Here is a 22698-nt window from a genome sequence, read left to right as displayed (position 1 = left end):
CTCTACCTCATGTCCTCCTGGCCCACCTTGTCCTCCGCTACCCCGTAGGGACCTGCTTTGCACAGAGGCTGTGGGAGTGGGGAAGACTTTCATGGGGGTCAGGGGAGAGGCAGGAGACGGGAGAGGGCATCTCTGATGAAATGGTACATGAGCAGAGCTATGAAGATAATAGAGAAGAAGGCACAGCAAGTGCAAAGGTCCTGAGGCACAAGTATGCTGGGGGTGTCCAAGGAGGATCTACAAGGAGATGGGTGGCTGGAGCCCTGAGAGCAAGGCAGAAGGAGAGGAGAGAAAGCCACAGAGGTTGGGGAGGGTGAAACTAGGTGCTAGCGAGCTGGGAACTAACGCAAATGTTTGGTTTCGAAAAGGCACTGGGTCCCCATGCACATGGTGGAGAGGCCATCCAGAAGAGAGGGGTGCTGGCCAGGATCAGGGTGCTAGCAGCAAAGGAGGAAGAGGTAGCTCTCTTAGGATGCATTTTGAAAGGAGAATGAAGAGGCTTGGAGAAGGCCCACCCCACACATGGGCCATGGGTCCCTCCCTGGACAGCAGGCATCGCGTCCGCAGCCTGCACACAGGAGGAGCTCAGCAATGGCTCAGTGCAACATGCAGCCTGCTCCGCCCCCCCCCCCCCCCCCCCCCGGAGAAGCAGCTCCATGACTGCCTGGAAGGCCTGGACCTGATCCAGAAGACCAGACTCCCACCGAGAACTTCACATGAATCCTCCCAGCCACAGTCAGCTCTGTCCAGCCACTTCCATGCCCATCCACACGTCCATGAGCGTCCACGTCCCTGCAAACTCTGGCTACTCCATGCCCTCCAGGGCCAAGCTCAGGGAGAGGCCCACATGGGCTCTGCAGGTGGCTGCGATGGTGTAGACAGGGGGTTCCAGAGGCCCAGGCATTTGTTCTGTGGGACAGGACACTGCCCTGCGTGTGCCTGTCTCCCTGCATGGCTGTAGGGGGACCAGGCAGGGCCCCTAGTCCATGTCTGAGGTAGGTACTACCACTCAGCTTTCAAACATGGCACCACTGGTTATGGACCCCCTGCTCCCCAGATTGTGACCCCCACAAAAGCCTTGAGCAGATTTTTATGGAAAGCCAGGCTTCTTCTCCGGGTCGTCTTAGACAGGGGCTCATGAGCCTCACCCTCCATACTATTTGGTGGCATTGACAGGCCCCTGCACCCATCTAGGGCCGGGTATGTGGCTAGGCCTGACGACTGGGCACTTCGGCCACCTCCAGCCACAGTTGGTTCAGGGAGTGGCACATGACCAAAGCTGCCAGTCCCCGGGCATCCCCAGCGGAGTTCTGAAAAGACTGGATTTTTTTTTCCACCAGGAAGGGCTGGATTAGGGAGGTGTAGACAGGGGGCTGTGTGCATTGTGATCTGCAATCACTCGGGGACAGCCTGCCCAAGAGGGAAGCCATCACAAAGGAGCACAGCCAGACCCACAGATGAAGAAGAGACTCCTGGATCCAGTCATGCTTGAAACTCCTTGGACATTTTATTGTATTTATTTATTTTTTTTACAGGGGGAGGGGCTGAGGGGAAGGGAGAGAATCTCACGTGGACGCCATGTCCAGTGACAAGCCTGATGCAGGGCTCCATCTCACAACCGTGAGATCAAGACCTGAGCCTTAATCAAGAGTTGGACGTTCAACTGACTGAGCCACTCAGGAGCCCCACTCTCCCTGGACATTTTAGTCACATGAATCAACAAACCTCCCCATGCTCAAGCAGTTTTGGCATGCAGAAGGGATGCACCAATGAGGGACCAAGCTCCACACTTGGTCAACGGAGGGGTCAGATGCAAGAAGAGAGTGCAGAGCAAGAGCTCTGCAGAGGCAGAAAATCAGGGCCAAGGGACCCTGGAGGAATGTCAGCACTCTTGGGAATCTGGGAGCTGGGACGGGGTGAATTGGGCCAGCTTCCTCCAGGCCTCAGGGGATAAGAAGACCTCAACACATTCCAGTGCAACCCAGCCTTTTTAAGATCTGGATAAGGGTTTGTGCTCGGACTACTCAGGATTGGTTTAACCTCCTCTCTTAACAAACACTTGGGTCATTTCCAGTTCCTCACTGCTATCAGTATTCTGTTTTGAACATTCTGAGACATGTCCCGGGAGAAGTCCACTGGTTTCAGGCATGGCTGGATCCAGGCCTGGCATCTCCTGGACTGAACGGACTGTGCTAAACATGAACATCTATCAGTTATGTCCAGTGATTTGTCACTCCCACATGAGAGTCCATGAAGTCTTCTGCACCCATCTGCACTCCCCAGGGCACAGGAAGCAGAGAAGGGGATCTCATTTTGTATAGAAGACTGTGATGGGGCAGGAAGTTGCCTGAGGTCACATGGCCGGAAGGTAGCAGGAGGAAGCACCCCTGCCTCCCATCTGCAGACATAGGCGTTTCCCCTGCCAGAGGTACATTCCAGAGACCCCAGGGTCAGACTCCAAAGTTCACAATCTGGTGAAACCCGGTTCTGCAGTGAGTCCTTGGGCAAGTCCCTTTCCATTCTGAGCTTCCATATTCCCATCTATAAAATACAGAGAGTCCCAACCTAAGCGCTCTGCAGAAATGCCAGAGGTGGCTCAGTCTGTTAAGCATGTGACTCTTGATTTCAGCTCAGGTCATGATCTCAGGGTCATGGGATCGAGCCCTGCAGTTGAGCCCCAGGCAGAGTCTGCTTGTCCGTCTCCCTGTGCTCCTCCCCCAACTCACGCTCTCTCTGTCTCTCTCTAAAATAAATACATAAATGAAATCTTAAAAAAAAAAAATCAAAGAAAGAAATGTCAGAGGCAGACTCTGTCCTGGTGCTCCAGCTCCTGCTCTGAAGAGTACATTAAAATGCACACTCACTTTTTAGAACTCTATAAGTTTTCTGCATAAACAGCTAACAATTACGGAGAACTTCCTATGTGACAAGCAAGTTTTTACATGGATTCACTAATTCAGTCCTCTCAACAACCAGAGAAGGTAGGTATTGCTATTCTCTGTATCCTATGGATGGAGAAGCCAAGACAGATAGAGGTTCGATAGCTTTCCTCAATTCTAGTCGTGTTCTTAATAGGTTTGGCCACCATTGCTTTGTTGGACTCACAAAATGAAATGGTAAACATTTGCTCACTTTTTAGTCTCTGGACAGGTTTGTGTAAGGTTGGTGATATTTCTTTAACTGTTTAGAAGAATTCCCCAATGAAACCATCTGAATTAATCAACTAATTAATTTTTATTATTATTATTTTTAACTAGGCTCCATGCCCACAGTGGGGCTTGAACTCACAACCCTCAGATTGAGATTCGCATGCTCTACTGACTGAGCCAGTCAGGCGCCCCTGAAACCACCTGAATTTAGAATTTTCTTTGTGGGAAGATTTTAAATTATGGATTAATTTTATTTAATTGGTATAGGACTACCCAGATTTTCTACTTCTTCTAATGTCAGTTTTGGTAAATTGTGTTTCATTTAAATTTCAAATTTATTGTCATAGAGTTGTTCATACTATCCTCTTATTATCCTTTTAAAAATTTTTAATTAATTAATCAATTAACTTATTTACTTATTTTTAAGTAGCCTCCACACCCAGCATGGACCCAATGCAGAACTTGAACTCACAACTCTGAGATCAAGACCTGAGCTGAGATCAAGAGTTGGATACTTAACCAACTGAGCCACCAAGGTGCCCTTTTAAATTTTATTTTTAAGTAATCTCTACACCCAGTGTGGGGCTCAAGCCCCAAGATCAAGAGACTTATGCTGCACCAACAGAGCCAGCCAGGTGCCCCTTGTTACCCTTTTAATGTTTATAGTATCTCTTGATGTCCTCTTTTTCATTCCTGATATTGGAATTTGTGTTTTCTTTTTCTCACTAGACATTTCCAGGAGTTTATGAATTCTATTAATCTCTTCAAAGAACCAACTTTTGGCTTTGTTGATTTTCTCTAATTGAGAAAATTGTTGATTTTGCTGTGTTTCATTAATTTTTGCTCTTGTTTTTGCTATTTCCTTTCACCTTTGGGTTTAATCTATTTTTCTAGTTCCTGAGTTGGAACTTAGAGCATTAATTATCAACCTTTCTTCTAAAGCTACAAATTTTCCTCTAAGCACAGGTTTACCTGCATCCCACTGTGTTTGATATGTTATATTTTCACTATTGCTCACTTCAAAATATTTTACAATTTCCGTTGTGATTTACTATTGGACCCTTAATTATTTAGAAGTGTGATGTTTAGATTCCAAGCACTTGGAGGCTTTCTAATAGTTTTCTTGACGTTGAGTTTTAATTTAATTCAGAGAGGACAAACTTGTATGATTTCAGTCCTTGGAAATTGGTTGAGATTTTATGGCCCAGGATATGGTCTATTTTGAATAACATTTTTTAAAATATTTTATTTATTTTTTTTAAAGATTTATTTATTTATTTATTTGAGAGAGAGAGAATGAGAGAGAGCAAGCACATGAGAGGGGGGAGGGTCAGAGGGAGAAGCAGACTCCCCGCCGAGCAGGGAGCCCGATGCGGGACTCGATCCAGGGACTCCAGGATCATGACCTGAGCTGAAGGCAGTCGCCCAACCAACTGAGCCACCCAGGCGCCCTAAATATTTTATTTTTAAGTAAAAAAAAAAAAAAAAAAAAAAAAAAGCCCCAACATGGGGCTCAAACTCGCAACCCTGAGATCAAGGGTCAAATGCTCCATTGGTGGAGCCAGCTAGGTGCCCCTATTTTTTTTTTTTTTAAGATTACTTATTTATTTGAGAGAGATAGCAAGAGAGCACAAGCAGGAGGGAGGAGCAGAGGGAGAGGGAGAAGCAGACTCCCTGCTGAGCAGGGAGCTGATGCAAGGGCTCAATCCCAGGACCCTGGGATCATGACCTGAGTCAAATGCAGATGCTTAACTGACTGAGCCAACCAGGCGCCTCCGCAGGTGCCCCTATTTTGATTAAGATTCTATGTGCACATGGAAAGAACCTATATTCTACAGCTATTGGGTGAAATGCTGTATGTATGTGAATTAGAGCAGGCTGGTTAATCTTGTTGAGATTAGAGCAGGCTGGTTAATCAGAGTCCAGAACAGGTCCTCACATACACAGTTACTTGATTTATGATGGATGCTCTTTTCCAATTCAAGGGGAAAATGATGGTCTTTTCAATAAATGATGCTGGGTCAACTGGATATTCATATTTAAAAAAAAGCGCTCTGGCCTCTAAGACACTATTCAGAAGAATAGTGACCCATCATAGATGGTAAAACATTTAAGCTTCTAAAAGAAAACGTAGGAGAATATTCCAATGAAAAAGCACTAATCGTAAGAGAAACGACAAATAAATTGGACTTCACTGAGAATCTCTTCCGTTCATTATAAGCAATAACAAACCACGAGTGGCAGAAGATTTCTGCGGTATCTTCAATACTGTACATTTTCGAGTATCCATCGACAATACCGAACCATGTGCCAGGGTTCGGTCCGCACATATCCAGAATATATAAAGAACCTCCACGAAACAATAAGAAAATGGAGCCGGGTGTGAACCCGGGCGGCGGATGCCAGAGCTAGGCTCCAATCACCGGGCCTTGCAGGAACAGCGCCTGCCCCGTGGCCCTCTCCGAGCCTGACCGGGAACTCGCTCAGTCCTCCTTAAGCGGGGAGGCGGCGGGGAAGCTCTGGGCCGCGGCTCCGCCCCGGGGGCTGCCTTTTCCTTAGAAGGCGAAGCCCCAAGCCTCGCCTCTCGCCGGCAGAGAGCCGCGCTGTGCGCCCCGCGCGCCCCTCGCCGCGACGCCGCCGCCGCACCCCGCAGGAGCGCGGAGGCCCGTGCACTCGCGCGCCAGCCGGGCCCAGGCGCGGACGGGCTGGCGAGGGGCGGGCGCGCGTCCTCGCCGCTTTGGATGGAAGGATCGAGGTCGGCGGAGACGGCGGCCAGGAGATCCTGAGGCTAGAGCTCCTCCACAGCCCCGCGCCCGCGACATGCCGCGGGAGAGGTGAGCAGGGCGACCTCGCCGTGGGAACGGCGACGCCCGGGACAAACACCGAGGACGGCGAGGCGCGGGGGCGGGTGTGCTCCGAGCGCGCGGCCGGGCAGGGTCCTGGCCGTCGCCTGTCACCCGCCCGCGCCTCCGCTGCCCGCGCACTCGTCTTCGAGCGCGGGCACGGCGGCCCCAAAGCATATCGCCATCTCCCCGCGGTCCTTCCTATCCCGGGCAGCCGTGGGGATCTTTGTGATTTAACTTGGAATCCGAAAGAATGTGACACCGTGTTCGGTGTCACAAAACGAACGGTCCCTCGCAGTTGGCGGCAGCCCTTCCCCGCGCCCCGCTGCGCCCTCCCTGCGGGGCGACCTCTTCCCAGGGCTGGCTCCCCGCCGCCAGCCAGGCCGGGGCGCTGAGCTCGTCTCCCCGCAGGTGCCGCGCCCCTGGCCCGCGTCCTCGCCATGGAGGTGCTGCGGCGCTCCTCGGTCTTCGCCGCGGAGATCATGGACGCCTTTGACCGCTCGCCCACCGACAAGGAGCTGGTGGCCCAGGCCAAGGCGCTCGGCCGGGAGTTCGTGCACGCGCGGCTGCTGCGCGCTGGCCTCGCCTGGAGCGCGCCTGAGCGCGCCGCTCCCGCCCCCGGAGGCCGCCTGGCCGAGGTGTGCGCGGTGCTGTTGCGCCTGGGTGAGTGCGGGCCCGGCCGGCGGGTCCCCCGGAGGCGCCCTCCGCTGCTGGGCCTCAGTTTCCTTTGCGGGCAGAGAGGGGGTGGCCGGGGGTGTTGGGGATAGCCTTGTGCAGGGCACACCTACCCACACTCCCCTCTTTACCCCTTAGGCTCACCTGCCCACCCGCCACATTGCTCCCCAACATGCCTGCTCAGCCTAGATTTCAGACATTCTGGCCATAAAGACTAGAAAGCTCCAGGAAGAATACTGTTTTGGTGGCTGAACTTCCAGAGTGACCCTTGTACTGAGCTGGGCACAAAAATCCTTTGTGGGACCACGTGTCCCGATGTTTGTTTTGGAAAGTAGGTCTTTGCGGCTCCTGCCTGAAATCCCACTGCTCTTTCCTCTTGATGTGGAGGCCTGGTAGGGCTCCCTCTGGAAATTCGGTGCCCCAGGAGGGTCAAAGCCACCATGGGTCTGGGCAGCCAAATCCCACCTGGCCAGCAGGTCATGCTTAGACAGCTAGGGTTACTTAGTTGGAGTGGGGTCCCGCCCAGCAGGGTAACTGTTTCCATCTTCGGAGGGGGTGGGGCCAGCCCAGCTGATTCAGTTTACTTCACCACCAGGACTCAGGTCGCTCACTCTATAACTGGTTGTTGGGAGTGGGGAGCAAAGATGGAGCCCTGATGGGGTGGTTCTCCACACCGAGTGTGGGGAAATGCTGGTCCAGGATGCAGGGCTGTAGGGGGTGCTCTGTGAAAGGGGACACCCTGTCTCTTCCCAGACTGACACCAGTGTCTCTTTGTGCCCTGTTTGTGCTGTGTAGACCCAGCTGCCCAGGTGTGGGGCAGACACACAGATTCCATGGGGGCAGTGTAGAAGATTGTTAGGAAGCCTGCTAGCCCACCCAGGCCTTGGGGGAGGTGGAGAGCCAGTGGGGTTTGGGGAATCAGGCAGGGGTCCAGAGGACCTGGGCTCCCATGAGGTCAGCCACCAATGGCCGTTCCCTCAGCTGGTTAGTGGGGATGGCACTGGGGGAACATTCTAGAGGGCCTTGGAGAAGATGTTTCTTTGGTCTCCCAAGAGGCCCCCCAAACCCTGGGGTAGCCAGAAGGAAGTCTTGCCTCCGTCCTGGCCTGCTCTGCGACTCTGCCCCCAGCCTCTCCGTCCCTGTCTCCTTGTCTGTGAACAGGAGCTGGGTCCTGCCTCTGCCCTGAGCCCAGAGTCCCTATTGTTTAAACTTGTCTGGAAAGCCTGCTTTGGGCTTTGCCGTTCTGAGCAGACTGGTTTCTGTGCCCTCAATCCCCTGTGTCCCACCCTGGAGCCCCAACGCTTCGGGCCTGGTCTTGGGGAGCAGGGGCTGGCCAGGTGCCCAGCACTGGCCCTCTCAGGAGTAGGGCCTTCAAGGTCCTTCCCCAGCTCCAGGCTCTGTGTAGTCCCTGGGACTCTGCTCTGGCAGATGGCTAAGGAGGGCGATGACTTGGACCCCCAGAGCCCTCTCGTTCATGCCTTTCTGCTGCATTCTGCTCTTGGAGCTGCTCTGCGTAGCCCCCTCATGGCTGGCGCTGTCCCCCTGCCCCCCCCAGTGTGCCCCTGACCGCCCCCCCAGCACAGACGCCTAGCTCCTGGTGCAGCGGCTCACAGGAAGAAGCCTGGGTCACGTCCCCATGGGTGGTCTCTTGGGCCCTGTCCCCAGCAGCCCCGAGGTCTGCATGTGGGAACGGTCAGGCCCGCCCTGGGAATTTCCATGCCCCCCGCCCGCCCCCAACCGCCCACCAGCCTCGCCAGTTTCTGCTCTGCATCCAGATCTTAGTTTATTAGATGGAGTGCAGCTGGCCCCAGGGATGACGCGGACGCCCTTATCGGCCCGGGCTGTCCTGTCCACAGCATTTCCCTGTTTGCGTTGGCTGCATAAGTGACTGGGCTGGGGGACACCCAGTCCGCGGGCTGTGTGGAATTCCCGGCACATCCCTTCCAGGGGCGCCGCAGCGCGCGCGGGCAGCGGGCAGGGCCGCTGAGAGGGCATTTCCTCTGCTGAGTGTGGCCACCCATCCAGACACACCCACTTGGCACCAGGAGCCCAGGTTTGAGCCTGGGCGGTGCTGGTGGCCCCGGGCAATGGCTTAGCTTCTCGGTTCACGGAGCAGAGCCAGGGCCTGAGCCAGGACGCCCCTCTGAGGCCGCGTCCAGGGGCCTCACCTGTGTGGGGTCGCTGGCATAGCCCCCGCCCATGCAGGGCTCTGGCTGCCTGCCCAGTCCGCCTGCCGCCCGGGCAGCTCACTGTGGGCCATGAGTCACACATCAGGCATGGCCCTCGCTCCTGCTTGGGATTCCCGCCCCACCGGCCCAGCCGGCTTGGCCCTGGGTGGGGGTGGGGGGTGGCTGGCTTGTCAGAAGGCGCGGGCTGCAGGGGCAGGTCTGGGGGTGCCCACGGTATCCCCTTGGTCTTCTTGTCCCCAGGGGCCACGGTGGGGTCAAGTGGGGGTGGCAATTTGACAGGCTGAGTTGGGGGTCACCGATCAGGCCTGTTCAGTGCTATGGGCCATGAGCAGTGGGCTGGTGACGGCGGGGCTGGGGTCAGGGAGGCACGACCACCTCTGACCCCCTGTGTGACTGCCTAGGGGACGAGCTGGAGCTGATTCGGCCCAGCGTCTACCGCAACGTGGCTCGCCAGCTAAACATCTCCCTGCAGTCTGAGACCGTGGTGACTGACGCCTTCCTGGCTGTGGCCTCTCAAATCTTCTCCGGAGGTAGGCCTGGGCACCCACCCTGGGGCGCCCATGGTGCTGCGGTGGGCCGGGGTCTGTGGGCCAGAGCAGGGCCTTGCTGCAAGTAGCCCCCACAGGTCCCGGAGCCACCTTCCAGCTGCACAAACAGGCCCAGAAGCTTGACTCAAACAGGGTTGTGCGGTGCCTCCCCGGGTTCTGAGGACGGTGGGTCCGTCCGCTGGGCAGCTGGCCCCGGGCCTCTCACGTGGCTCTGACCGGCATTAGCTGGGGTGCAGTGGACCGAGGTCTTGCTGGGCTGCGAGGTCCAGGTTGCCCGTTGGTGTTGCTCGTTGGCTGGAGGGGGGCCAGGCTGTCCCCAGTGTGTCCTGCACGTGGCCCGGGGCCTGGGGAATGGGCGTCTCACGGCGTGGCACCAGGTCCCAAAGGGGAGGGTCACAAACAGCCTGGGTGGGCATCGTCAGGCTCTTGTGCTGTAACCCCAGAAGTTACACTCTCACTCTGCCGAGTTCTGTTGGTCAAAGGCACGTCGCGGGGGGAGCCCCACATCCCAGGGAGGGGGATTCAGGAGGGCATGAGCCCCAGTGCAGCGGCTTGCTGGAGGGTCTCTGGGGAATCGCAATACACCTGTCTCACCTGGCTGGCCCACACTCACCTGGGAATCTCCTGGTGCCCCATCTGTGCCCTCATCCCCAACTTCAGCTCCTGCTGCTTCCTGTCTGTACACCCACCTCTAGGCTCACAGGAGGCTACAGGACCCCCCAACCCTTCTCCTGTCCCCGTGTCCTCTCCTTGGAACCCTGCTGGGCTCTCTGTGGTCCGTAGACCTCCATCGACCTCATCTCCCCACCTGTGCTCTGTGAGTCTGTCCCTGCGTCCTGCTGTGTAACGGGCCAACCTCTGCCATCTAAGCCACTGGAGCCCCAGCCCCACTCAGCACCTCTTCTGTCAGCAAATCCCGCAGGTGTTCCCTGGCACCCCGAGGTGCTGAACGGGACAGCCAGTCCCAGCCCTCAGGGAGGGAAAGCTGGGGGCCGTGGAGCTAGAGAGCTCCGGATGCTGCATCCCAGCTGGAGTGGGGAGTGAGTGGTCATGTGCCAAGTGGGGAGGGCCAGCTTCCCTCTGGTGTTTTCTGGAAGGTCCCCAGGCAGCAGGGAGGCCTCATACCCCCTCCTCTGGGAGGCGGTTCTGGGTCTGTTGCTGACCAGCCGAGTGACCTTGGCCTTGGTTTCCTTGTCCATAGGATGATTGGGACAGCAGCAGAGTTAGGGTAGGGGGTACCAGGGGGAGCCACAGTCCCCACCCCCTGCAGATGCAGCCCACACTCTGCAGGGGAACACCTCCCCCACTGCAGGGAAAGGACATGGAGTAGAGGGGCTGCCTCATCCCATTGGAGGTGGACCCCCAGCCCAGCTGATGTCCAGCCCCACTGACCACATCCCTCTGGGGTGACCACGTGTTGACCTCTAGTATCCCTTCCCAGTGAGGTCCCACCAACTCCTGGTGGGTGTGGTGGGGACACGGGATGGCCAGCTGCAGAAGCCAGCCTTCTCCAGGTTGCCACCAGTCAGCACGGACACCCCAGGGGTCAGCAAGGCTAGGACATCGCGACGGGGGTGCTTGGGTGGGCTGGTCGGAGGGCCAGTTTTCTTCAGAGTGTTCTAACAGTCCTGACCTCGGTCCTGGGGGAACCCCGTGAGGGTGACGTGGGAAGGTGCCTTGAGGAGGAGGCAGCAGGGGGGGCCCAGGAAGACTGAGGTGCAGCGGGCATTCGAGGCTGGTGACCACCTTCAGCCCTCCCTGGGCTCCTGTGTCCTGGGCCTGATGCTGGTGCGTGGGTGGCCGCCCTGTGTCAGTCTTGGGGGTTGGGCGGCTGGTTTATGAGCCGAGGTCTGGCTTTAAAAGGAAGGCTTATCTCTGAGAATGCAGCTCTGGCCTGCTGGTGGTTGGGACCGAGCCGGGAGGCCCGACTAGGCCCCTGGGTGGTGGCTGGTGTGTGGGCAGGAGACAGTGGACAGGGGGCCCAACACAGCGCACCCAGTCCACCTGCCCGGCCTTGCTCGGTGGGGGTACAGACCTGAGAGGTTCAGAAAGGCTCTGGGCTCTGGGAGGGCGATGGAAGGCCTTGGGACCGGGGAGGTGTGGGGATAATGGACACAGGCCACTGGCAGCTCAGTCCACTTGTGGAGTTCAGTTAAAGTCTTGTGATTTTCATTTGAGATGGGGCAGAATATACCCCTTCACGTTCAAGCACCTCCAGCCACTCAGCGCCCGCAGGCCTGTCCCACGCGGCCCCCGCTCCTTCCTTCTTTTTTTTTTTTTTTTTTAAAGATTTTATTTATTTATCTGAGAGAGAGAATGGGAGACAGAGAGCATGAGAGGGAGGAGGATCAGAGGGAGAAGCAGACCCCCCGCTGAGCAGGGAGCCCGATGCGGGACTCGATCCCGGGACTCCAGAATCATGACCTGAGCCGAAGGCAGTTGCTTAGCCAACTGAGCCACCCAGGCGCCCCCCGCTCCTTCCTTCTGACAGAGCCTCCACACCTGCACCCGCCCCATGGGGCTCTGGGGCAGCTGCTCTCTCACTGGCTGTGTGACCTGCAGCTGGTGTCTTAACATCTCTGAACCTCAGGGCCACCTGGAAAGGGAGCAGGGGCGGGGCTCTGTGGAGCATGGCGTTGTGGATCTGCCAGCTCTGCGGCGACCTGGCTCTCAGACTGTGCCCCTCGCCAGCTTGGCTGCCCCTCCCACCCTCCCCCTTGCTGCCAGGCCTCCCCTTTGCCCCTCGTCCACCCCCCTTTCTCCACAGGGTCAGCCCCAGCCACAAGGCGCTGGCCAGCCTTGGTGCATCCCTGTCTCCCCGTGGCCCCCCTGGGGGGCCTGGCCTTGCACACACTGACCCTCACACTGCACCCTGCGCCCCCACTTCCTCCTGGCAGGCCCCCTGGGGTGTGGGCAGTGCCTGAGGCAGGGCTCTGGCTGGCGGCCGGGGCAGCTTGGAGGGCAGGGACCTGTGGAGGTGTTTCTGATCGGCCGTGCTCCCGTCAGAGGCAGTGGCCACCAGCGCAGCTCCTGGCAGCGTTGGCCCTTTGGCTGCTCAGCTCCCTTCAGGGGAAACACTGATTTTTCCCTCCCTGATTAAAAGTTGGCAGGAGTTTTTGTTTTCTTCTTATTATTACAAGAGCAAAATAGTTTACCACAGAAAGATCGGAAAATGCAAAAGATAAACAACTCGTAGAAACCAATACTAAAAATGAGCAAAGGATCAGAACAGAAGTTTCTCCGAGGAAGATGTGCAGCTGGCTGGGAGCCCGCGAAGAGTGCTCCCCCCCAGCCCCCAGGGTGACGCACGGGGCCCCAGCGCGAGGCCCACCGCCGGCGCACCGGGGTGGCGGGACTCAGTGGAGTCGAGCAGCGGCGAGGACGTGAGCAGCGCGGCCCGGGAACGCGGTTCGACTTGAACGGAGTCCCCACTCCTGGGTGTCTGCCGAGAGAAATGAAGACTCGTGTCTGCGACACACACGTCCAGAGCGCGCCACTCCGAACAGCCACGACGTGCGGACACCCCAGACGCCCACCGTCTGATGAGTGGGTGCGCGAGGGTGGTGTCTTCGCCGGCGGAACACCCCGTGGCCGTGGGGAGAGACGCTGAGCCCCGCGGCCACGCGGATGGACCTTGCGGACACTGTGCCCGGTGCAAGGAGCTAGACCCAGCATGGAGAGCTGGGTGGGAGCCCTTCGGCGCAGATACCTAGAACGGGGAAATCCGCGCGCGCAGAGAGCGGAGGGGCGGTGGCCGGGGCTGGGGAAGGGGCCTGACTGCTGGCGGTGGGGGCTGAGCCAGAGCTGCTCAACGCACCGACGGCCCCTGTAGTTTATGGGAATTTATTACCAACTTACGGTAATGGGATGATCTCTCCAGAAGACCCGAGGCCCGCCCCCTGGAGACCGGCGAGCCGGTGCCTTCCAGGCCTTCAAGTGTGGCCGCCACGGGGAGCTTGCCGGCCCTCGGGGGACCGTGAGGCCTCTGCGGGTCGCGGCACAGAACGTGGCGTTCACCTCGGGGAGCACGGTGCGAGACCCGTCACCGTGACCCGGGGCCCTGGCGGCCCGGCCGTGGAGGTGGTGGTAGCGTGCGCAGGACCTGGGTGGCGGGAGTGGGGCCTCGGGGGGGCGGGGCTCAGGTGAGATTTCAGACTTGGATTTTTTTCAAGGTAAGCTCTGCACCCACCGTGGGGCTTGAACGCACTCTCCCGGGACCAGGAGTCGCGCTCCACCGACTGTGAGCCGGCCGGGCGGGCGCTCCCTAACTTGGATTTATTTTGAAAGCGGTGGAAAGTAACAGTAACAGGAGGGTTTTAGGCAGGTCCAGTTTATGGGCTTCCAAATTTTTCTTGTTCTGGAGATGAAACTTACGCAACACTCGGGCATCGTGAAGGGCACCGTTCAGTGGCCTTTGGTGCATCGGCCGTGCTGTCCACCCCCCACCCCCGTTTCTCGTCGCCGTGGGAGGACACCGGGAGCCCCCTCGGCACTCACCCGTGCCCCTCCCCCCTGCTCCCTGTCTCCCTGCGTTTACCGGCCCTGGACCGTTCACGCACATGGACTCGGATGGACCCGCACCGCACACGTGGCCTTTCTACTGAGCACCGTGTTTCTGAGGCGCCCCCCCAACCCGTGGCAGGTGTCAGGGCTCCGTCCCTTTCCGTGGCTGAGTCCTGTCCCCCTTTATTTTCCTTTCACTTGATGGGCGCCTTGTCGTTTCCTCATTTTGGGGACTGACGGCTCTGGCTGCTGCATGCAGGTGCCCTGGGGGCAGGGGTGCCCTCTGCCGACGCTGCCTCCCGGGGCTCGCATCCTGCCAGCACCGTGGCGGCGGGGCGTGCGGGGCGTGCGCGTGCGGGGCGTGCGCGTGCGGGGCGTGGGCGTGCGGGCGGCTGGGCGTGCGGGCGGCGGGGCGTGCGAGGCGTGCGGGGCATGTGGGGGCGTGCGCGTGCGGGCGTGCGCGTGCGGGGCGTGCGCGTGCGGGGCGGCGGCCCGTGCGGGGAGTGCAGGGCAGTGGCCCGTGCGGGGCTGCAGCGCGTGCGGGGCGTGTGGGGCATGTGGGGGCGTGCGGGGCGTGCGCGTGCGGGGCGGCGGCGCGTGCGAGGCGTGCGGGGCGTGCGGGGCGTGCGCGGCGTGGCCTTTCACAGCGCCTGCGGGCGCGCTCCGGCTGTTTGCCCCGGCGGCCCGCAAGGTGCAGCCCGCATGACATGTGAAGCTTTAATCTGATAGATGGCGATCTCTGCCTTGTGTTCTCTGACTTTTCTCCGGTTATTCGTGAGGGCAGACATTTTGCAGACGTTTGATGCAGTTGTAGTTTCCCTTTGTGAAGCAGCTGTTTATTCTGTGCTCCTGTTTCTCTTGCAAGTTTTCTCTTTGCTCTCGCTGACTCGTGAGCTCTCCTTGCGCTTTAAGGAAGCGCACGCCCTAGGTCGGCAGGCATGCTTGCCCCCACTGTCCTTCGGCGGCCTCTTCCCGCCGGGCGGGCTCCGTGCTGGTTCTGCTTCCCAGCAGCTCCTTGGTCTGGAAAGCTCCTGGTCTCACGGGCCTCGGCTGCTTTATGCACACCGTGTCCTGGTGCCCTCACCTGGCCCATCAGAACAGACAGGCCCGGGGCAGGTGCCCCCGGAGGCCGCCCCCGTGCAGCGTGTGCAGCTCTGAGTCAGTCGCCCCCACCCCAGCCTCAGTTTCCTCCTTCCCACACGGCCTTGCTGCCTCCTCACCTCCTCCAGTGGATGGTGGGCTGGGTGCGGTTGGCCTGGGCTTTGGCGCAGGTGCATGATGGAGGCTTGGAAAATCTCCGCCCGAGAACCGCCCTGGAGGGTGGCAGCACCGACGCATCGCGGGTGGTGGCTGGGGCTCGCGGGGCGCTGCGGGGCGCTGCGGGGAGGGGCAGCGTCAGAGGCATGGCGGGGGCGTGGCTCAGAGTCTCAGCCTTCCTGTGACCCCGAGGGCTGGACCGGAGCCAGGGCTTGGGTGGCCTTCTGCTGACCAGCGTCTGTCTCTCTCCCTGCAGGCATCACGTGGAGCAAGGTGGTGTCCCTGTACTCGGTGGCCGCAGGGCTGGCCGTAGACTGTGTGCGGCAGGCCCAGCCTGCCATGGTCCACGCGCTCGTCGACTGCCTCGGGGAATTTGTGCGCAAGACCCTGGCACCCTGGCTGCGAAGGCGCGGCGGATGGGTGAGGGGGACCTGAGGTGCCCGGGCGGGGGTGGGGATGGCTGAGAGCCCGAGCACCTGCGGCGGGGGTTGTGGGGGGCTGGAGGAGGGGTGAGGCCGGGCTGCCAGGCCCAGAGCTGCTCCTGCTGCCCAGCTCCGGTGCTGACCTGTCCTCTGCTACCTCCACGCCCAGAGCCTCCCCCGTCCAGCTCCGGTGCTAAAGACCTGCTGCCCCAGAGCCCCTGCGTGGCAGAAGGTGGTCTGCAGATGTGGGCCCCTTGGCCTGTGAGAGGGAAAGTCCTGTCACTGCCCAGAGCCCCCACACCCTACCCCTCCCAGCCATGTTCCGATGCCAGGATGAGACCAGCCCAGCCCGCAGGGGTGGGTGCGTGAGTCCTACCCACCACAGTCTCTGTGCCCCCCACCTGCCCGCCCAGGCCTCGGGGGCTGCTGGGCCCTGGGCTTGGGGCGCCAGCCCCCCCCAGAGGAGATCTCCGTTTTCTTCTCTGTGATGGATGGTGGGCAAGGGTGTGTGACGTCCACTGGCTGGGACGACAGAGCTTAGCCTCTGCTGAGGCCAGGCGGTGGCTGGGGCTGTGGTCTCCTCTGGAGTTGGCATTGGTGGGGACAACATTGCTTCCAGGTTGACCCTTGCCTGTGGTCATTCTTCAGCAGAGGGAGCTTGCTGAGGCCTCTGTCCTCCTGCTGTCCCCCCCCCCCCCCCGGGAGCCAGCACGGGTCAACCCCACACTCAGCATCCAGACTGCAGCAGGAATAGAAAGAAATAAGGAATGGCCGTTCACTGGGCTTCTGGAAAGCTCGGTTCTCACTCCTCTTCTGAGGGACGGTGTAGCTGGATTGGTCGCTTCCTGGACCCCAGGCCCCACCGTGCCGAGGCAGGACGCGGGGGTGTTTGTGGCCCTGTGGGCAATAGGCGGGCGGCCGTGTTGGGAGCTGGCACCTGGCCTGGGGAGGTGGTGGAGTCCCCAGCTGGGCAGTGTCCCATCTGCCGGCCTCTGCCCACGTCGAGCTCCTGCCTTCCCCTCCCGCGGTCCAGAGCAGACCACAGACCTTCCCTGACAGCCTCAGGCAGCTCCTCACGGGAGTCCGCTGACGTCCCGCACAAGGTGCTCTGTTCTCTAACCGCGTCCTCTTGCCTCCCAGACCGATGTCCTCAAGTGTGTGGTCAGCACAGAGCCCGGCTTCCGCTCCCACTGGCTCGTGGCCGCACTCTGCAGCTTCGGACGCTTCCTGAAGGCTGCCTTTTTCGTGCTGTTGCCAGAGAGATGAGCCACTGCCTCCAGCACAGGCTGAACCCGGGCTCTCCGACCCAGGAGGCCCTGGCCCCCCGAGAGCATCCGCATCCTCGACTGGGCCGGGAAGGCTCCGACGCTCAGAGCCCCGCCTTCGTGCTGGAGGCCCTGCCCTGAGCCCCTCGCCCGCAGACCAGGCCCTCCAGAAGGGGCAGCAGGGGGGTCCTCCCTGGCCTGGAGCTGGGCTTCAGTGCCTTCCCCGTTGCTCCCCTTCCTCTGGAAATTCTGCTCGTCCTCCTTCTGGAGCCAGAAAATCAGGGTCACCTCCCGGGTCTGAAAGGAAGGGAGATGGGAACACCAGGCTCTCACTTGATGGCCAGGTCCCCTCCGTGAAGAGGGACCTGTCAGGACATGAGCTGGCCTTGGTCCTTGTGGGCAGTGGGCCCTGCTCATTTAGTCAGAAGGTGACGCTGGCCTGGCCAAGGCTGAAGGAGCCGTGGGGTCTTACTGACCTTGGAAACGGCATAAAGCTTATGTGCTGGTTGCTTCGTCCATTTCTGGAGGGATGGGTGTGTCCCCCTCCCATGGCGGGGTCCCTGTGTGGCAGGGACCAGGGGTGGGGGGCTCCAGGATGGCACACTGACTTAAGAGTGCACAAGCCCATGAACAGGAAGGTTGGTGTGTGCGTGTTCAATTCCAATAAAGTGTCACGGCCATGGAGAGTGACCCATCTGCTTTCTTGTGCCTGTCCTCGTGCCACCGCCCAGGGCCTGCACAGAGGCGGTGAGCCCAGTGTGATAAACATGAAGCCCACGAGTGTCCCAGCATCTTCCCTGATGAGGGGTCTGCGGCCACGCTCCACGATGGGGAGCTCATGTGCGCACATACATGCATGCATGCACACGCACGCGCTCCTAGTCACACTCATGCGCATGTACCAGTAACGAGTGGTGGGTTGCTCAGCCATCCTGCCCGGTGCGGCTCCACACTCCAGCCAGGCCATTCGATGCCTTCTCTTGGCCAACAACAGCCTCCACCCCCTTCTTGGGCTCCCCCGTGGCCACCTCGGGGCCGGCTCTGGGCAGTCCTCACCTGTGCTTTCTGATGCAAGGACATTGTCCCCAAGCGGGCCCGACTCCTGCTCGGCCACAGGCACATGGTGCCGGGGGGCTGCAATGTAGCCTCTCTCAGTCTGGTTCCTGTTCTGGACGACGAGTGGCTGAGGCCTGCCGAGGTCAGCTGGCCCTGCCTTCCCATCCAGCCTCCCAGGGAAGCAGGAATCCTGACAGACGAGGCTTTTGTGCATGAGCGGCAGCCTGTCCACACCTCGCCGGGAGTCAGCTGCGCTGGGAGGCCCGTTGCTTCCTTCAAGCCCTGCCTGGCCCCCTTGCACCCTCCCCAGGGCCGGTGCCCTGGTCAGGTCAGGTCTGCTGCACCTGCCTCGTGTCCTCCCTCACGCCTGGCCCCAATCCTGAGGCAGGCAGGCAGCAGAGGGGATGCTCAGGACAGTAGCGAGGTCTGAGGCTGCTCGGACACACAGAGTTAGAAAACGCAGCAGACGAGATGCCCCATTTCCAACAGCAACAAAAAGATCAGATTCCTACACATCAACCACACAGGAAGCCTGAGAGCCTGTGTGAGGAAAACTATTGATGTACCTTCAAGACCCCAAGTGGGCTTGAGCAGAAACACCATGTTCTGGAGACAAAATCCATCTCATGAAGACAATTCTTCATTAAGTCAATTTATACATTTAATGCCATCCTTGTAAACATATCAGAATGTTTTTTTTTTTTTTTTTTTTAAGATTTTATTTATTTGACAGAGAGAACACAAGCAGGGGGAGTGGGAGAGGGAGAAGCAGGCTTCCGCGGAGCAGGGAGCCTGATGTGGGGCTCGAACCCAGGACCCTGGGATCATGACCTGAGCCCGAGGCAGACGCTTAACGACGGAGCCACCCAGGCGCCCCAGAATGGGTTTTTTAAAACTAATTATAAAGTTCACATGGGAGGAAATTTTTTTTAAAAAGCAAAAATAGGAAGAACCTTAAAAAGGAGAGAGGTGAGGGAGCAGTCTGCCTGCTACCGAGCCCTGTGCGGCATCTGGCGTGGAACCTGGGTGGGGGACCACATGCAGGTGGTGGCCGGGGGACCTGGGACGGCCACAGTCAGACCCCGGTGCCCACGACATGGAGTCAGCGAGGAAGGTGTGGAGAAGATGCGTTTGCTGACAAGCGTGGACAGAGACCAGGTGGGATCGTAGGTCACCTTGTACACGGACACAAGTTCCACGTGGACCACAGGGCTAAATGTAAGCACTAAGTAAGTACTACAAGAAATGGGTGATTTTTCTCTATAACTGGGGAGTAGACAAAACCTTCCTAAATATGACTCAAAATTCAGGAACAATAAAGACAAAATACTGGGTAAAAATGTTTATAACATCTAACATTTTCAAAAATATTTTAACTGAGACAGAAAGCAGGAGTGGTCTCCAGGGCCTGGGGCTGGGGGGTGGCAGTGACCATCACGTGGTTATGGGGCTCCTGAGGCGACAGAAACGTCTTGGGAGTGGATAGGGTGACGGCTGCACAACGCTGTGACTATACGAAATACCACTGCATTGCACGGTCTAGCTTTTATACACCTTAAGATGGTGAGCTTTATGGCGCAACAGTGCATTTAACCCAATAAAAAGGCTGTAACTGAACATTAAGAATATCAGGATTAATACTGCTAATTCAAAAGAGCTCAGCTACAAAATTCCAGAACAAAAAGAAAAAACAGAAATGCAAACCCAACCGACCGCAGCTCCCTCTCCCCACTCGGTAGGCTCGCCCGTCCCAGCGCCAACCACAGCCGGTCAGTGGGGCAGGCGGTGGGGGCGGGATGGCGCAGTCCCTGCGGGGACGGGTCCCGCGGGCCGTTCCCTTGGTGCTGGCAACCCCACCCCTCGACATCTAGCCCACACACGCCGGCAGAAACCCCAAGCGACAGGCTGTTCACGTGACGTCATCAGCCGAAGCCAGAAGCAGTGCGGGCGTCCAGCAGGAGGGGACCTGCCTGGGAAGCGGGGCTTGGCCGCGGTGCCATCCCCGCACCTGAGCTCCTCACCCAGGGCCGCCAAAGCGCCCCTTACTGCAGAGTTCCGACAATACAGTCACGGAGGAGGTGTCTCATAAGAAAGCCACCTTGGGAGCGGTCGACCTGTGGAAATTAAACAAATGAGCTTGTCGGTCGGGTCGCTGAGCTAAGCTTAACCCAGGAAAACCAATTATTCCAATTATACTATATTTTCACTTTATTTCTTTGCTGTGAAAGGTGCAAAAACAAGAGGAACAACTGCAAGCTCTAGGCGTGGTCCTGTTGTTAATAACAGTATTATTATCCTGAAAACATTACAGGTCTCTGTAGCATAAAGCAAGTAACATTGCAAAGAACCAAGATTTTTTTACCTTAGAAGAGGTCAAAATCCAAGCACGTAAGTAAAACATTCTGTAATCCTAAAACGTGCGTTGGAAATGGTTCAGACGCATACTACTTTGTCTTTAAACGCAGAAGCGTGTGACGCAGGCGGGGCGGTGAGAGGGACCCTACCACCATCTCCGCCCACGCAAGGACAGAGAAAACGAAGCATGAGGCCGTTTCCGGGCGGGAGGCAGGGCAGTGCGCCCGGGCCTCGGAGCCCGCCCCACCCGCCGTGGCGCCGGCTGCCCCTGGCCCGCAGTCGCCCACTACAGCTCCGCCACAGCCCCGCGTGGGGCTCCTGGGCTCCCTGACGCCAACAGCCGACAATTAAAGGGAAGAATCCCTCTTTCATGCTGGGTTTCTGGCGGGAAGTTATTTCGGGGCAACCAAGCTGAGGCTGATGCACGTGGAGGGAGGTTCTTCCAGGGCGCTTCATCCCCGAACGCAGGGTGACCACAGCGGGAGCCCCTGGCTGACTCAGCCAGGGGTGCATGTGACTCTCGGTCTCGGGGTCCAGAGTTTGCGCCCCATGCCGGCCAGAGAGATTACTAAAAAACAAGTTGGGGGTGGGAGGCCTGTCCCTTCCCTACTTCGGGTGTCCGTGGCATCTCCTTCCTTGTTGCCTGTCCCTGAATGTCCCTCTCCATGTCTGACGAGCTCCTTCTGTTCCTCTCTCCACGCTGCCTCTCTCACACCATGGCTACAGGACAAGAACATCGTGAGGCCCATGCAGCTCTTTGACGGGGTCACCCAGCCCCCCAGAGAGTGGGTCCGTTGTCCTGGTGGAACCCCCCCTTCTCTTCCTGGGTCTGTCCTCGTCCTCACCCTGCCCTGGGGACTGTGGGGGCTTCAGTGATCCAGACTGCTGGAGCCAAAGGGGCCAGGGCGTGGGCAGAGTGTGTGGGGGGGGTGTTCCCCACTCCCAGCGGCCCCTGTCCTCTTCCTGCCTGACACTCAGTGCCCAGGGTGCCCCTGCTGGAGGAAATAAGTGGTTCTTCTCTGCTCGTCCCCACTCTAGAAACTACAGCACTAGATGGAATGCCTCCTGCTACGATGCTCCCCCCATCCCTGATCTCACCCATTTCCGCTAAGATTCCCTTCTTAGGCCTCTCCGTCCGTGGCACTGCCTGGCCCCTCAGACCAGGGCCTTTGGGAGCCTTGCAGGAGGGGGACAAGACTGTGGAGGGAGCCAGTGGCCGGGACAGAGCGTAGAGAGGCCTGGAGACTCGGGGACAGTGCCCGTGTCCCAGGCCACAGCTCCGAGCTGCCACCCCAGCTCTTCAGAAGACGCGGTCTCCTTGGACACCCCAGAGACTTCCATACTCTCCTCAGGATCCCGGGAGGGCCTGACTCATGCCTGGACTTCCTCCCTCTCCTTCCTTCCTGTTTGTAGGGGTGGCGGCAGCAGCAGGGGAGTGTAGGTGAGAGAGGTCCCAGCTGGTACCCTCCCTGGTGGCTACAACTTCAGCCTCCATTTGCCGTCCCTTCCAGACCCGGAGGCACAGAGTGAGTCAGGGGCCATCCAGTGGCTGCTGTCAGGAAAGGGGAAGGGGGAGGCAGGCACAGCATCTGCGCCCGGGGCACCCGGCCTCTTGCTTTGCTCAGCGCACCCAGAGATGCCCCTGGGCACACCTAGAACGCAGGGACCACAGGACCCAGTCCCACCCACGTCAGCACTCCTGCCGGGCAGCCTCCTGCTCGCTCCGTGTAGCCTGCCCCCCCAGTCCGTCAGGACCCGAGGGGAAGGGCCCAGGGGAGCCCCCTTGCCCATCACAACACTGTTGACTGCTCTGCATTTTTGGCTCCTCTGTATGTTTTCTAAAATAAAAAATACACCAGATCCAGTAACATACAATGGCTATGTGCAAAAGAAGGGGGAAAAAAAGTGCCTGGCTCTTTCAGTCACAGGAGCACATGACTCTTGATCCGGGGGTCATGAGTTCAAGCCCCACGCTGGGCACAGAGATTATTAGATGCATAAGCAAGCCTAAAAGCAAGGAAATGACCATAGTAGGAAGGCGGCCAGTCTGTGACGCTGACCGAGGGGCTGGCTCAGGAGCAGGTGCCCAGCGGCTGAGGGTCGCCGGTACCTCGGATAGTGGTGATGGCTGCACAATGCTGTGAATATACGAAATACCACTGCATTGCACAGTCTAGCTTTTATACACCTTAAGATGGTGAGCTTTATGGCGCAACAGTGCATTTAACCCAACAAAAAAGCCGTAATTGAACATTAAGAATATCAGGATTAATACTGCCCAGCGGCGGCCTCTTCATTTTAGCATCAGCAGTGGCGGCAGGCGGACAGGTGAGGCTCCTGGCGCCAGGACAGAAGCGCTGGGCACGCCTTGGGAACAGCACATCCGGTGAGAACTTCCCATCTGCAGGGAACAGAGGGGACAGAGAAACCAGACAG

General features: G+C 58.6%; 1 protein-coding gene across 2 annotated transcripts; it reads left to right on the top strand.

The window, feature by feature from the left end:
- The first annotated feature begins 5778 nt into the window (after positions 1 to 5778).
- On the top strand, positions 5779 to 17535 carry BOK (BCL2 family apoptosis regulator BOK). 2 transcript variants are annotated; one of them, XM_035006681.1, is made up of 5 exons: positions 5779 to 5983; positions 6404 to 6655; positions 9258 to 9386; positions 15421 to 15584; positions 16727 to 17535. In XM_035006681.1, exons 2-5 carry the CDS (start codon positions 6433 to 6435, stop codon positions 16850 to 16852), a joined length of 642 nt encoding a protein of 213 aa, XP_034862572.1. In that variant the 5' UTR covers positions 5779 to 5983; positions 6404 to 6432; the 3' UTR covers positions 16853 to 17535. The 2 variants fall into 2 exon arrangements, with proteins under 2 accessions (XP_034862572.1, XP_034862573.1); XM_035006682.1 differs by having other exon boundaries at positions 15421 to 15600; positions 16727 to 16771.
- Positions 17536 to 22698: the final 5163 nt, after the last annotated feature.

Source organism: Mirounga leonina, unplaced genomic scaffold, assembly GCF_011800145.1.
Source record: "Mirounga leonina isolate KUSES-001 unplaced genomic scaffold, KU_Mleo_1.0 Mir_151, whole genome shotgun sequence".
NCBI classification, from domain to species: Eukaryota; Metazoa; Chordata; class Mammalia; order Carnivora; family Phocidae; genus Mirounga; species Mirounga leonina.
This window is presented reverse-complemented; position numbering and strand designations above follow the sequence as displayed.

What these genes read in the sequence shown, in the direction of transcription:
- BOK (XM_035006681.1), top strand. Translation starts at nt 6,433, where the DNA reads ATGGAGGTGCTGCGGCGCTCCTCGGTCTTCGCCGCGGAGATCATGGAC. An exon ending in CTCTCAAATCTTCTCCGGAG is followed by an intron (nt 9,387 to 15,420) that starts GTAGGCCTGGGC and finishes CTCTCCCTGCAG; the next exon opens with GCATCACGTGGAGCAAGGTG. An exon ending in TGCGAAGGCGCGGCGGATGG is followed by an intron (nt 15,585 to 16,726) that starts GTGAGGGGGACC and finishes CTTGCCTCCCAG; the next exon opens with ACCGATGTCCTCAAGTGTGT.